Here is a 14770-nt window from a genome sequence, read left to right on the forward strand (position 1 = left end):
ACAGGAGGCAATGAAAATATCCTGTGTCGTTCATCAGGTCGTCACTGCAGGATTACATAATCAGCTTGCTCAATTCGAAGCGTGTAAGCTATCCCCCTATTACTTGAAGCATGTACCTGTACGACATGCACACACACAGAGATGCATGGTTACCGTGGTCTCGGAGTAATACTCTGGCCTCGTCTTAATTGTATAGCACACAAACATAGCAGATAAGGCCGCGGTAAGGTCAAGGCGCCGGGCCAGGTTAGTGATTTCTATTTTTCTCTCCCACTTCTCGGGCAAGAAAAGTGTGAGTACGACGAGTTCCTATTCAAAGAACTCAGTGATCCCAATAAAAGGAAACGGTTTCTATCACTACCAAATGAACTGATAGTAAAAACTAGTCCATGTGTGAGTGTGAAAAACCATGAAACAACTAAATTATTTTCTTTTTTCCACTTCACACTTTGAAATTAAATAGCAGAATTATGTTTATAGAAGGGGAAATAACAATTAAATTATGAAATAGGACCTTAAAAATAAGAAGGAAAACTTTAGACAGAGCAGGATTGTGTAGACTTTTTTGAGGCCCAGTGTGGTTTTTTGAATGGGGGAGTACGATTAAATATTTGAATAAAAGAAAAACTTTAATACCTAATTTCCTTATCATTTATTTATAGCTTGCAATAATATAAGATCATATCATCACAAATATCCCTCTTCTGGAAGTTGAAAAATTGCATTATTTTTCTTCCACCATGTGCAATTACAATCATGTGCCATAATCAATAATATTTCTGCATATAAATATCAAATAATGTATATATTGTTTATTATTGACAGGTTATATTTTTTTTATTTTTTGAATATGGAGGAGTTTATATTATTGAAATTATTAAATTCTATATATCAAATGGGGCACTGTGACATAACAATTTCCTGTGGGGGATTAACAAGGTATTCTGATTCTGATTCTGAAATCTGATAGTAAATGATCATGTGACCATTTAAAAGCTCGACCATGGTTGTGGTTGTGGTACAGAAAAACAAGGCAAACCTCTGTTGCACTTGACATCTAGCCTGCTGATCTGATCTAGACAAAACTGGAGCAATCGCAACTGCCCCCATCTTACCAAAAGAGGGGATTAGATGACATGCACTGTCAGAACCATGTTGCTATGATAGTATTTTCTATTTTGGCAAAAACACTTCTAAGGGGATCAACACTTTCACGAGGCTTGTTTTTCACACAACATTAGTGGCATAAGACCAAACGGCTGAGAAAATCCACTGAGTGAAAAAAAACTCAGCCGATGTTTGCTTCAAGTGTAGGTGGATGCAACAGCTTACAAGAAATGCAATTAAGGAAGTGATCTTGTCATGTCAAAGAGCTCTACACACACACACACACACTCTAATCACATCTCTGGTGGAATGAAACACTACAAAAACCATCCCTTCATCGTACACCACCACCAGTGTTCACACTATTCCTGCAGATATGGAAGTACAGTAAAAGCCAACCAGGATTCATCAGCATACCCACCACATTGGTTACGAAATCGCAATATTATATAATAACAATTACTCACAGGCAACATATAAATGCAGTCTATGTACTTACAGGCTGTAAATAGCCCACCTTAACTATTATTTAAGAGGAATCACGTTGAAAGGAGCTGGCTGACTCCTATAAAATATTCATGGACAACGAGGTGGTAGTGAACTGTTTAGGTTAGTGAAGGTTTATGGGTCATAGCAATAAACCAAGCCCATCACAGACAAATAAAACATAGCCTATACATTCATATATACAGAACAGGAAAACCAAAGACATTGTTGGAATGTTTTTTACCTGCGTTCATCCATCAGAAGAGGAAAAGCTTTCAGACTTCAATAACACACCACAACCCGTCCCCACTCAAAACAAACCTGACACTCATTTGTCGGTTCACTACTTCACAACCCCCTCCCCATATGAACCCAGTAACCTCAATAACCTCAGTCACCACCATAAGTTAAAGCTTAAGAGAGAGGGAGGGAGAGTGAGAGGGAGCTAACCATACAGTAACCTCCAACCATCTCTACTGCACCTTAAAGACTGTAACACAACTTACATTCATCCATGAGCAAGTCAGTTAAATGTAATTAACACTTTCCCTTTTGGTAAATGACATTTTATGACATTTTAGTATAGGAGAAAATGTTGCAATTAGTACAATCTCACACTGTCAAGACTGTAACTTTAAAGGGATTTATGGGCTGAAGCTTCAAATAGTAAAAGTCTATTATTATAAACACACAGCGTGACTTTGTACTTGTAAATATAGAAGAAGAAAAAAAAACCCGCACTCATTATCCATGCAGTGTGAATAATAAACTGTTAACACTTTGTTTCTCACTGTACTGACAGCCCCAGCGCCTCTCGCTATGTGCAGCATATAGTCTTAGGGCAGACATGTCGTTCAGCTAACACAAGTAGCAACACACGCTTACACCCATGTCACACTTTTCTGTTTTAAAAACGTAAAGTTGTCGTATAAAGCTACACAATACGCACTCAAAACGATATACAAGCAAATAAAAAATACATAGGATTAAGGAATTAATCTCGTTTGTTTACATCCTCTGCTCTGTCAAATCGGTGCCGTGGGCGAGGTGGAGAGCTAGCCTAGCCAGTTAGCCAACTCCGCTAACGATACCTTGAAGATTAGTTCGTGTAGCGGAGAAATATTTACCTTTTCGAGTTTGCCCGTGATGCAGCTCCAATATCCGAAAAACAATAATATATAAAATTAAAAAAAAATCGACCGTTGGGCCGTTTTCGAAGTAAATATTTTTTAAATTAAAGTCTCAGTCACGTAGCTACAGCGTCACCTATTCAGACCCGCTTTGACACATTTGTGCAACGTGAGGCCGGCTGAGCACAGCCCCGCCCACTGCGCTCTGATTGGCCGGCGCGAATTTGCATATGTGACGTGATTGGCTGGAGCGGATGTTAGTGGGCGTGTCCCAAAAGCCACGGTTTGCCATCGGCTTGCTGTCGGTTCACGTGTATCCCCATGTTACACAACAGAGCAGACAACAACTCTGGAGCTCTGGAGCAAATCGCGCAAGCAGCAGCGGACTCACTACGAGCTCCCTCCCCGTTTTCACCCCCCCTGCTGCTGATGAATGAACAGACTAGAGCCGCCGCACGGTCCAGCTGGAGGAGGAGGAGGAGGGGGGAATCTGACTTTGACAACTTCAGTTTCTGACATTAATATTTTCAACTGAGTTTAATACCGGGATTAGGGGGGTTTAAAATGAATGAGGGGATCATTTATAATTGTGATAAATAATTACGTAATAATTCTTGAACAAGAAATCTCATTGGTTCCAGCGTCTGAGATATGAAACTGATTAGGCTAATTATGAATGGAAAATAAACATGTTTCAAAGTGTTTATTGTCATTTGCATGCACAGTAGGAAACGTGTTTCCCTGTTCAATGAAATCATTTCTTTGCTGTCCACATAAATGCCAAAAAATAAGCAATATAAAAACTAAGTATAAAAATACAGTAGAAAGACAAATAAAGAGCAACAATAGTAACAAAATTAAAAGCTGAACAGAGATAGAGGTAACAGTTGAACAGTTGTAGCAGCAGTAAAGAATGTTTTGTATGTGCAATATGCATTTGGACTGTGGACAGTGGTCAAACAAGGCAATCCCCTCAAGTTGACCCCTTCAATTATTATTATTAGCTTATCTTATTGATTGTTTGAAAATAATCAATAGTTGCAGGTCTTGAGGAAAACTAATTTTATTTTATTTTTTAAATCTTTTTAATCTTCTTTGAATTGCATGACAAAGAAACTTGCATGTGAATTTGAGAACAGTTGTTCATGAGGTCTGTCAACCTCTGACAGGTGGTATCCATGCAGACAAGGCTGGGCTGGATTACTAAACTAGACAAAGCAGACCACTGCCACAGGGCCTGTGCAGAACCTCAAGGTCCATCATGGAAGACCTATCCAACTATTATATAATAGAAAAACTGATTGGTGCTGCAGTATATGACAAATCACGCTTCGGAAAGTTTGCTGGATGACTCGATCTCACGAAGCCGGTTAATATGATGAAAAGCTCGAGGGAGGAAGCTACTGAGGTAAACAGGTGGTGTTTTCAGCAATGAAATTAATTAACATTTACTGACAAGTGTTTTTCTCAACAGTTCTGCAGTGTGCATCACATCACCTCCCAAGTGGTTTCCTTTCATTAGTGAGGCTGTATCACACCCCAACTGAGTAATCAAGGATACTCTCACCATCTATAGACTTCCTGTGAGACAGACAGTCTTTGTTGGTGAGAGTGACAGATTAAAAACACACCCAGACTAAGTATTGTGATTTAAGTTAAATTTTTATTCAAGCAAAAAAAAAAAAAAAAGCCATACAGGGCCAAAGAGTAGAATTGCACTTCTTTGAAAAGTATTTTGGCCTCAAATCTGCGGCGCAGACAGGAGAGGATGATGATGGTGACAGCTCCATACATCTGTGATAAAAGGCTGGCATGTAAAAGGATTTTCAGTGACCTTTGAAAACATTACACAATTTATTTCACGGCTACACCCATTTACTATAAAAACATCTACAGAGCACGCATACCTGCTTTTAGTGTTAGTGTTCATCTGAATTACTATTGTATCATCCATCCATGCACTATGACTATATGGCCAAATAAGAAATGAGTAATAGCGAGAAACTACAAAAAAAAAGGGGACACAAACAGTTCTGATTGGATGAAATGCCAGGCACAATTAAATGAATGTACAAAGTAATCCCAAAACGTTTGCCTCGTTATAACTGAGTTCTGTTAATGAGAGAGAAGCGGCAGCAGGGGAAGCAGACACCCCAATATTGGTGTTGCCCAACATCCAACACTGGATTGTTTTTGTTTTTTTACTACACTCCCATGATGCTCAGCAACCGTGAACCGAGCACCAAGATTAGTTCTACATATAATAATAATGCACAAAAAAAAAAAATCATGTTAGCAACATAATAAAACTAAAATATCACACAGTAGGAGCGTTTTGCATTTGGGATCATATAAATGCCAGTGTGACTCAACCCAAAAAAAAAAAAAAAAAAGACGTATTAAGTAACTCAAATGCAAGCAGCACAGTATTTGTTAGGTGTGGGCATTCAGAAAGCACAACTCTTCAGCTGGTTGGTGAATATGGTCAATAAGATATGGCTGTAATGTTTGCTGCCCCTCATTAGAGACACTGATTAAGGCATCGGTCTTAAACTGTATGTTCTTACATAGCTGTGCTTGAATATCGGAGATTAAAACATCTGGCACATCACAGAGAGACCCGACCACAACTCTCCACTTAAACCCAGTGTAGCACTTTTGTTCTTTTGTTTTATATGTCACTTCACTTTCTCTAGCCTTTGTCAGACTTTGAGGTTGTTGGTCTTAGCATATAGGCACTTATCTAGTCTTTACTGTATATTAAGACCCCGCTCAAACAGCGGTGGACAAGGACAGGTGGTTTCAGGTGGTTCAGCAGCGTGTTACTGGTTGTTGAAATTCCTCTTCCTTCAATCCTAAATTTAAGATGTCATACAGACAACTCAGTTAACACGTGCATAAATGAAATAAGGCATTGAACCAACCATACTATTCCCCCTGTAACTGTGACTTGCAGAAGAATCAGAATTTTTTTAACGAGGGGGAAATATTGAATATTTAAAAAAAAATGGCATTACACAAAAATATGTGTACGTTTGGAAAGGAGCATCTTTTCTATTGTACATAAGATTACTGTTACAATCTAGACTAACACAGAACAGCATACTGTGAAAGGCACTTATCTTAGCCCGGCACACAAAAATCAATGGATATTAATACAGTAAAACATAAAAAAAAAAAGGTAAATATAAGTTGAGGAGAGTTTACAACAATATTCTTCACTTCTAGTCCTGAGGTTGGAATAAATGTGTGTGTGTGTGAGCTCTTTGTCATACAGTCAAAGGTAAAGGTGTGTTTGTTTTTAGGTTTTAGTAGAGTTTTGAGTTCATTCATATTCTGTAGTCTTTGGCATGTGGCATGGCACTGATAGAAGTTTACAGTGTCTGGTCTGGTGTAAATCTGGTTTTATGACAATCCTTTACTGAGGCATATGTGCGCACACACACACACAAACACATACACACATATACACACACACACACACACAAAGGGCAATCCAGGACAAGGAATGAAGACCCCCCCTGAAGGAGAAAAATGTTGTGGAGCTCAGTAGCCAGTGATCACGTGGACTCTTCCTCTGAGACATCTTTTATGCACATAGCTACTCTCCTCGTCTTCATTGTTTCCTCCACTCCTCCTTCCCCTGTTGCTTTTTTTGTTTTTACGATTTACTCCAAACTGTGAATGAAGTAAGAATTTAGTTATTCATTTGTCTTGAATATAATTATTATGAGTAAATGAATGTATTTATTTTAAAAAGCCACTCTATCAACAAGTGAAAGCTCTGAAAAGTAATTTTATATTGAAGATCACAGGCAATATGAACCGCAGGCTCGATACTCACTGACAATGATGATGATAATGATCACTAACACAGCTATCAGGATGGCCCACATCTGCAAGAGGTGAAAGTGTTAAACACTTAAACTGGAAGTAGTTGTGTATTTATTAAAAAGAAAAACGTATTAGTAATATCTCTCAGTTTCGTTAAAAAAAATCTTTAATAGTGCAAAAAAAATCTATGACATTAAACTCTAGTTACGACTTTGACCTTTGTCGAGACCGATAAAACTCAGCTTCCACTTCCAGCTTAGAGGACTTAGTAGACTTTGAAACTTGAAGCATGGACTTAATTCATTATATTTATTACAATGTGATTTTTGGAAACAAACCTTGACGTTCTTCCACCAGTATTTCCTTTTCAGTTTAGCGGCACTGGTCTCAAACTGGGAGGCTCCGGCCTGCAGTGCGTCCGCTCTGTCATCCAGCTCAGACAGCTTTGAATCGCGCTCCAGCACCTTGTCCACATTGACACGCATAATATCCACCACCTACAAAAACACACACACAAGAAAAACACTCTTAGTTGAAGCATGTTAGTTTTTTTTCTTCTTTTTTTTCTTGACCTACAGGATCTTAATGTGGGGTAATCCTGACTAGACATCATGTGAGATCAATCAAACCCTGCCTTAATCGCTTCTTTTAGAATTAATAGTAAACAGGGAAAAACATCAACTAATACAGTGTGCACATGGCTGATGACATCATTGGTTTCAGCTCTAAAATGTTACCTAACACTGCCAGGAAGCAGGATGGAGCATGCGTTTAAAAACGTGACAGTAAATAAATGAATAAATAAATGATTTACAAACTTATGCTTAATAACAGAGTTCACCTGGAATCAGGTAGACATGTTTGTCTGCACACAGTATCACACAATACACATAACCTATATGTTCCACTGATCCACAAACCCAACTTATCGCCCCTCCTCTCAGACAGAGCAGAGCGGCTGGGTGGAGAGGAGTGTACTGGCTCATGCAGGTCTTACATAACCATGGAGACAGTGATTATATAAACTGCAGGCAGCCAATCGGAGGCGTTCGTATGACACACTAAGGTTAAAGTTCTGGGTAGGAGGGGCCAACCCCAAGGGGGCCAAAACTGAGCGAGGGAAGGAGGGGGCGTACAGTAATAGGGTTAAGAGCGACACCCACGACGTCGGGAGGAGTGAAACTTGGCCGCCGTTTCTACCTGGTGGCCTTACTTACTGACACCGTTTTCTGATCCTAACTTCTGAGAGCTCACGCCGCATGCTGCCTGCCTGCCATGTGAACCGACATGTGGAGGTAGAGCAGCATCAGAGAGCCACCGATTCCACATTGTGGTGATTCATGACACGGCTGCCAAGGGGTTATGCAAGTCTCTGCTTGAGACAGATATCAAGAAACAAGAGAGCGAGTCACAGAGAAAGACGGAGCGTGTTGAGGACTAGACAGAAAAAAAAATAACAAATCGTTTTCTGGCAGCTGAAATTTCTATTTGTATGATCCAGTGTGATTCTTCTTAAGACCGAGCTTTGCATTTACACAGTTTGTCACTGAACATGTGGACAAATACTGTTACTGTAGATTATGCAAATGTAATATTTACTAGTGGAGAGTGGTTCAGGGAGGCTGTGTGGTGTGTTAAATGTCCAGTTTATGGAAACTGAGTGCATTCAGAAAGTATTCAGACCCCTTTAATTTTTCCACCTTTAATGTTGCAGCATGCATGTTAAAATTAAAAAATTAATTGTCTCTTCAAACTACCGCCTGATACCAAAATAAAAACTGAGATGTAAAAATCTTTGCAATTATATTAAAACTGAAAAACTGAAATAGTACACTGAACATTGGACATGATTGAGAGAAGCACACTTCTGTCTATATCTAAGGAAAAAACCAAAGCATGAGGAGGAAGAAGCTGCCGGCAGAGTTCAGAGACCAGATTAAGAAAGGCCATAAAAATATTCATTTCTGCTGCGCTGAAGCTTCCCACGAGCGCAGTGGCCTCCATAATTCTTAAATGGAGGAAGTCTGGAACAAGCAGGACTCTGCCCTGAGGTGGCCGCTCCAGGCCAGGCTGAGGAGAACGGGCTCGGTAAGAACGTCATGTCTGGTTTCTTCCAGACAGTTCAATCTTTCTATCATCAGACCAGAATCTTGTTCCTCACAATCTCAGAGTCCTTGAGTGTGTTTTTTCTTACAGACGTTCACTGAGAGAGAAGGGTTACATCCGGCCACTCTACCATCACCATAAACTGCAAATCAGTGGAGTATGTGCTTAACAACTTTCCTAAAGTCCTGTACATGCACAGAAAGGTTCATCTAAATTAAAAGGAAAATTATATAATAGCCTGCTTGATTTATGACACCCTCATAAATGGTGACGTAATTAATTAGTGTCTGTGCAGACCTGCCACAACTTTATGGGACTCCTGAGTCAGGATGGTCAGCTGACTGACGATCTCTGTACTCTGCACACAGTTATCTGAGCTTTCAGTTTGTCTTTGACATGGATTTCACTTCACGAACACCAGCTAATCTGTCTGCAATTATCAAGCTACTGTTTCATAAATGCAAACAGAGCTGATGAATTAGTGAACATGCTGTTTCTGCCCTGTCTGTGCTCAAAGTGACCCTTCAAGAGGATGATGAAATAAAATATGCAAAATTATGACATCCGTGTGTGTGGTGCAGATTTTTAGATATTCTTTTCCAACTTTTTATGCATCTTGTTTTCATCGTTTCAAATTTGCCAAAGTAAAATAAACCCTTGGTCCAGATTTTTGTTTTAACTACAATATGTGCTCAGATTTCAGCCTACAATGTGAAATGTGCTTGAGACAATTTTATATTTGGGGAAAAACTGAATTGATCACTTTTTGAATTTGGAATAAATATCAACATTTCTATTTATCTGAATAAATTCTGCACTTCTGGAACCAAACAGAGAGGTCAGTGCCAATATAAAGCACTGGGGGGAGGGTTGTGGGTTTGGTGAGATAAATGATGTTTAGTGGTAAGGGTAGACCAAACAGAAATTCCATTCATTTTGATAAATGACATGAAAATGAAAAATAAATTCAGAATGAAATGCACTCTTGTGGGAATTTTCTCCATAAATGATAAACAGAAATCAATATTCCTCGTGGTGACACATGCATGAACTGAGATTAAAGTAAACAATATCAACCATATGTGAAAATAAAAGCCTGAAAGTTTAAATGGACCTCAGAGGCCAGCGGACACATCATCATACCTCATCCACCTGAGCCTGGGTCTGCTGCAAGCGCTTGTTGCCTGACGCTGCGCCAGAGCCTTCTGGACCGGGGGCTGACCTGGTAAAACGATGAAAAGAGTAAAAAATATTAGCCTCCGGTGAGATTTGAAAAGAAAAAAAAATCTGTTGCATAACATATAACCCAATCTAATCCTAAATTGTTACATTTTTTATAACTTCACTTTGATTTTCCAGAGTCGCTGACGTGTTTTTGGTACAGCATGAAAACAAACACAATACACCGAGTCTGTGGCACAACACACACAACGCATGACATAATTAGTCTTCCCTTCATAAACATGCTGAATTAAGCTTGGCATTTTGGTCATGAAATGTTGATTTTGTGAACATTTTGAGTTTGTTTTTTTGTAGAAAAAGCCAGGATCTTCCTCAGAGTTACAAGTGCGACCCACACACCCTTCAATCTGATGGAGCTCTAAGACCAACAGACACATGATGACATGATGGTAAAGCACAAATATATTTAGGCTGTACTCCATGTACTGTTTGAGCACATGTGTCTGTTTCACTTCCTTTAACACATCAGGCCCATGTCTGTCTTGTAGCTGTAGTGTAACAACAACCATAAAACCGATGACTGATATCATCTGAATAGCTGAATAGCAAGAATGGTGACATGTGATAAGAATGAATACAAGGCCTATAAATTTGCTGCAAGATAAATGCTTCATATCAACGTCTTATAACATTTAAACAACTGACAATAAGTCATCTTATGTAACATGTCACGAAAAAAATGGACTGGATTAGACATAATGGCTTTAAACTGCATGCATCGCTGTCTGAGCGTCACAGAGTAGTTACATACTGCCACCCTGTGACGACAGACGGCACTTGCTCTCCAGTGACACCGCTCATCTGAAAATGGGAGGATATGTTTACGGTCGGCAAACTGTAAGGGATTATTATAACTCAGTACAGTAAAGAGACAAGTGGAGCTTCTTACGGCAAGTACAAGGACCCAACCCAAATCTAACACACACACAAAAAAACAAAACAACAACACAGCTGCAGATAAGTAACTTCCTCTGCAAGTGAAAGTGTTATTGCACACATCAATGCGTCCACAAAACCTGCTCAAAACATCCTTTATGAGAAACAATGCTAGAGGCCAAGTCATTTAGATTTTCTGATAAACCTGTACTAAATAAAAATTATCATATAACCAAGACATCGAGCCACGACACATTCATAAACCCTCTTATTTCTTCTTGGACGTCTTAGTTTGAAAAATGACACGACTGAGATGAAACTGTGGTCACGTCAGACTCACTGTATCTTTGTTTCCACAACAGACGTCAGTGCGGGTTCTGTTGAATGAGGAAGCTGACTGGGCCATATTTTCATAAACTCTCACCAACTCACTTTCCTCAAAGTCCCAATGTCCTTCCTTCCTGAGCTAAAAAAAAAAGCAAGAAACTTGAGAAAGATGCTGGAGGATATTATTAATGCTTTGGCTTAGTATTAATATCTGAATAATCCTAATGTATACTACTGCTTAAGCCAGAAATAAGTCTTCTTAACCTACTGTTCTCTAACCTACAAGTCACCTGACACTGCTGAGGGTCTGAGTGAGAGTGTAAATGCCACAGTCGGCGCGGGTGTATAAACATCTGTCAGCACTGCAGAGGTGACAGTCAATTTTAAATACAACTTAAGTCTTGGTGCGTGATTCAGCAGCTGATTTACATTCCAGTTGCGCAGGTTTCAACTACACAGGAACACTCAATGTAAACTGCAATATTAGTGTTCACAACAACACTACTACTAACCTACTTCATATCCTGAAGAAAAAACAATCTGTGACGTAAATGCATCCAAAAAGGAAGGCAAATGTCAAACCCAACAATGGTGAATGGGCGGGCTACATCTAAATGAGCTTAATCCTGTTACACACCCAAGACCCTGTGAAAGCAGTACAATATTTACAGGCACCATTTTTAGTACTGAATGTCTACTGGAGGTTTATAAGGCAAGATTATTTTACATTTTTGATTTTATTAAAAGGCTGCACAGTGCACACAGACAAAAATAAAAGGGCAGATCCTTTTAATGACTGTAGATGGCACACCTTTGCCTTGTCTATACTGGCATGTATTAATTGAAATGCTGCTATAATTGCCCACAATCAGGACTGGAAGTACTGGTCCAAATGTGCAGGTAATGCAACAACATGCACTGAATTGATTTTATTGGATGGGCCTCGGTCCAGGTGTTTTGCTTAAGTGAGGCAGTGTGATCAACAATGGAGTTTATCCATTTTGTGTCATTTAAAAGACTCTCTCTTTGCTCGCTTAGCTCTCAGTTGCTGACTCTATGGTTCAGTTTCTGTTCACAAAAGTCAAATCAGTCTAACATAAGCTCGAGCAGCTAAAGTGGCGATACCTCCTTTTGGATTTCAGTCTTACATCTTAATGTCAGGCTGTCAGGCTTATCAGCAACTTTCTATCACTGCTACCAGATGTAGAAAACAATACAGTCAAATGAATAATGTAATTGTTTTTTAATTTGAAGTTATTATGATTGTCAAGAGCATGTGAAAAATATCAGCTTTACGCTACTTGTATATAAATGCAAATTTCAACTGGGCCTTTTCACAGAAGATATTTTGAGACAGTGTACCGAGTAAAACACAGATGTAATCGATATCATTATTATCAATGACTCAATTCCATTTAAGTCTATGTCTTTGATTATTTTGTAAGATCTAACAAAGACAAAAAAGAGGCATCTCTAGAGAAACCTCCAGATGTACAACCATCATGCTTCGTGGCAGAGTGGCCAGATGGAAAGCTTCTCCACAGTTTTTTATCTTACGGTGGGTGAGCGGTTTGTTTGTTTTTTAATTTTAAATGTGTGATAGTTTCTATTGACCTTTACACAACAGATAGCACGGCTGATTAGTTCACTCCATTTAAGCCATGCAAAACGAGCCAGTGTGTACAATGACAGGGCTGTAAAAGTGAATGACAGAAATAGACTGCGTTATTATCTTACAAATTACATCTGTGCTCTACCTGGAGTGATGTCAACATGTTGTGTAAAAAGAGGTCTTTTGACTGCCACCTTAGTTCCCTCTAACAAAATCATACAAAAATAAGACATCTTTTGAATCTATTGAATGAAAAATAAATTTGTGTCTGTCTTGACTTTCTGGACTGGAGACACACAAGATTTAATTTTTCTCAATCAAATGAGGTTTAGTAGGTATTTCTCCAGTGCCTTCTGCTTACAATGTGCTGTGGAGTCATGTCTGGCTATATGAGACCAGAAGCCAGCAAACGGGTCCATACTTCACGTATTTCTGACCAAACTGTATCATAATAATTAGTTTTTCTATAATATTTTAATGTTTAAATTTCAGGGAACTATGTAATCAAGGCTTTGCACTTGCTCTCAGTCAGATATACAGTATCCAACCTTTAACAACCAAACTCTGACTGAATAAATCCAGTCTTCTTGAAGCAAAGTTACAGTAACTGATCCATTTACATATTATAGTCACATTTCCCCCATTATTAGTTTATTAACTGTCTCAACTATTACTTCATCAAAACCAACAGAAAATATATCCATACATGAATCTTTGTATGCTGTAGGAGGTTCTCTACTGTATCATGGGTGTAAGCAGAAAAAAAAAATACTGTCAAGCTTTCAAAATTACATGGTTAAGATCATGTGTCCTGAACTGTGGCTCTGTTGTTAATCACACTCAGTCAACTGGATCAGTCAATTCTGACTAAATTATTCATGTTTTCATGAAGCCTTTCTCTTATGGCAGCATTTATTATTGATTAACTCTAAACATCACTTCACTATTTCAATATGCATATGCTGGGTAACAGATTGGACTGCAGCAAATAACACAATCGTAGTAAAACATTAGCTGCAGTGCAATGTTGTCATTGCACGGACAGGTTTTCCTGTGCAGGGTGGCAGAGGCTCAAAGGATGAGGGAGGTTAGCGGAAAAATACGAAAACAATGCACCTTTCAAAAGAAATTAGGTTAAAAATCGCCCTGTATTTTTATTCTAACATGACCAAACATCGTTGGGCAGGGAAACCTTACGACAAAACATCACTCAGTCGCATTTGTAAAATCCCACTTTGAATTACTCGATTACTAATTACTAACAAATAGACACGTTAGCATTGAATACATTTCCTGTTCCTAGTAGACCTTTAGGCACTAATTTAACTTCGCGACTACTGTATTGATTTCCGATTATATTTGCAACATTATCAATTACTAATCGACGACCGAACAGGAAACGAAAGGACAAGAACGAGCCAACTTCTGCACACACAAAAAGAGACAGAAAAAGTTTGTGTTTTACGAAGTTAGCAAGCTCTTGCTAAAACTAGCTTAGCAACGCACTAGCACTTGTTGCTGGCTGGCTAACGCAGCAACGCAGCAAAGTTTTGGGCGTTGCTTTCTTTCCGTGACCCCGTTTCACCAAACCATCCAAAAGGCCGGTATAGGGGGGGAAAAAGTTGGACTAAGTTTCAACTATTTGATTTGTTAACCAGTCTGGTAGAAACATAACAAACTTACATTGTGAGATGAAATTTGTTTCAACGGCACCGCAACTGCTTCTTGCTTGTGTGTGCTAATGCTAAGTGTCAAGCCGTAACTGTTAGTGCCGTCGGTTGGTGTGCTGCCTTCACGTACTATCGGCAAAATTGGGATAACTAATCTCGGACAAACGCAGACTCTGATAAGATAATAAAATATATGTATAAAATGAATCATTCACTGCGTAAAAGTGCATCATTAATTAGTGTTCACTACATCTAATAAAATATGTTTTAAATTTGCTTTTTATTACTTAGTGCACCCTATCGTCGGGTGTTGAATTGTAAAAGTAAGAGCAAACGAGAGGCACTGAAAGGCATCATTCGACAGGCAGTCTGCAGCCCCT

At 39.0% G+C, this 14770-nt stretch overlaps 2 protein-coding genes across 2 annotated transcripts in view; both read right to left on the reverse strand.

The window, feature by feature from the left end:
- Nucleotides 1-2892, reverse strand: part of per3 (period circadian clock 3) — a 29787-nt gene extending 26895 nt beyond the window's left edge. The window contains exon 1 of the mRNA XM_083972733.1: nt 2721-2892. The gene's annotated coding sequence lies outside the window, so the exon portion shown is untranslated. The remainder of the gene's footprint in view (nt 1-2720) is intronic.
- A 2487-nt stretch (nt 2893-5379) lies between these two features.
- Nucleotides 5380-14509, reverse strand: vamp3 (vesicle-associated membrane protein 3 (cellubrevin)). The gene is made up of 5 exons (XM_083972747.1): nt 14404-14509; nt 9807-9885; nt 6896-7054; nt 6568-6619; nt 5380-6401 (listed from the first exon to the last, which is right to left on the reverse strand). Coding segments are annotated over exons 1-5 (309 nt in total). The 5' UTR covers nt 14406-14509; the 3' UTR covers nt 5380-6384.
- Nucleotides 14510-14770: the final 261 nt, after the last annotated feature.

Source organism: Trachurus trachurus (assembly GCF_905171665.1).
Source record: "Trachurus trachurus genome assembly, chromosome: 5".
Taxonomy (NCBI): domain Eukaryota; kingdom Metazoa; phylum Chordata; class Actinopteri; order Carangiformes; family Carangidae; genus Trachurus; species Trachurus trachurus.

Bases quoted from the DNA above. Each gene is read 5' to 3' on its own strand.
- vamp3 (XM_083972747.1), bottom strand. The intron at 7,055-9,806 runs GTATGATGATGT...GTGTTTTTGTAG, and splicing joins CCCAGGCTCAGGTGGATGAG to GTGGTGGATATTATGCGTGT. The intron at 6,620-6,895 runs GTTTGTTTCCAA...CACCTCTTGCAG, and splicing joins ACTGGTGGAAGAACGTCAAG to ATGTGGGCCATCCTGATAGC.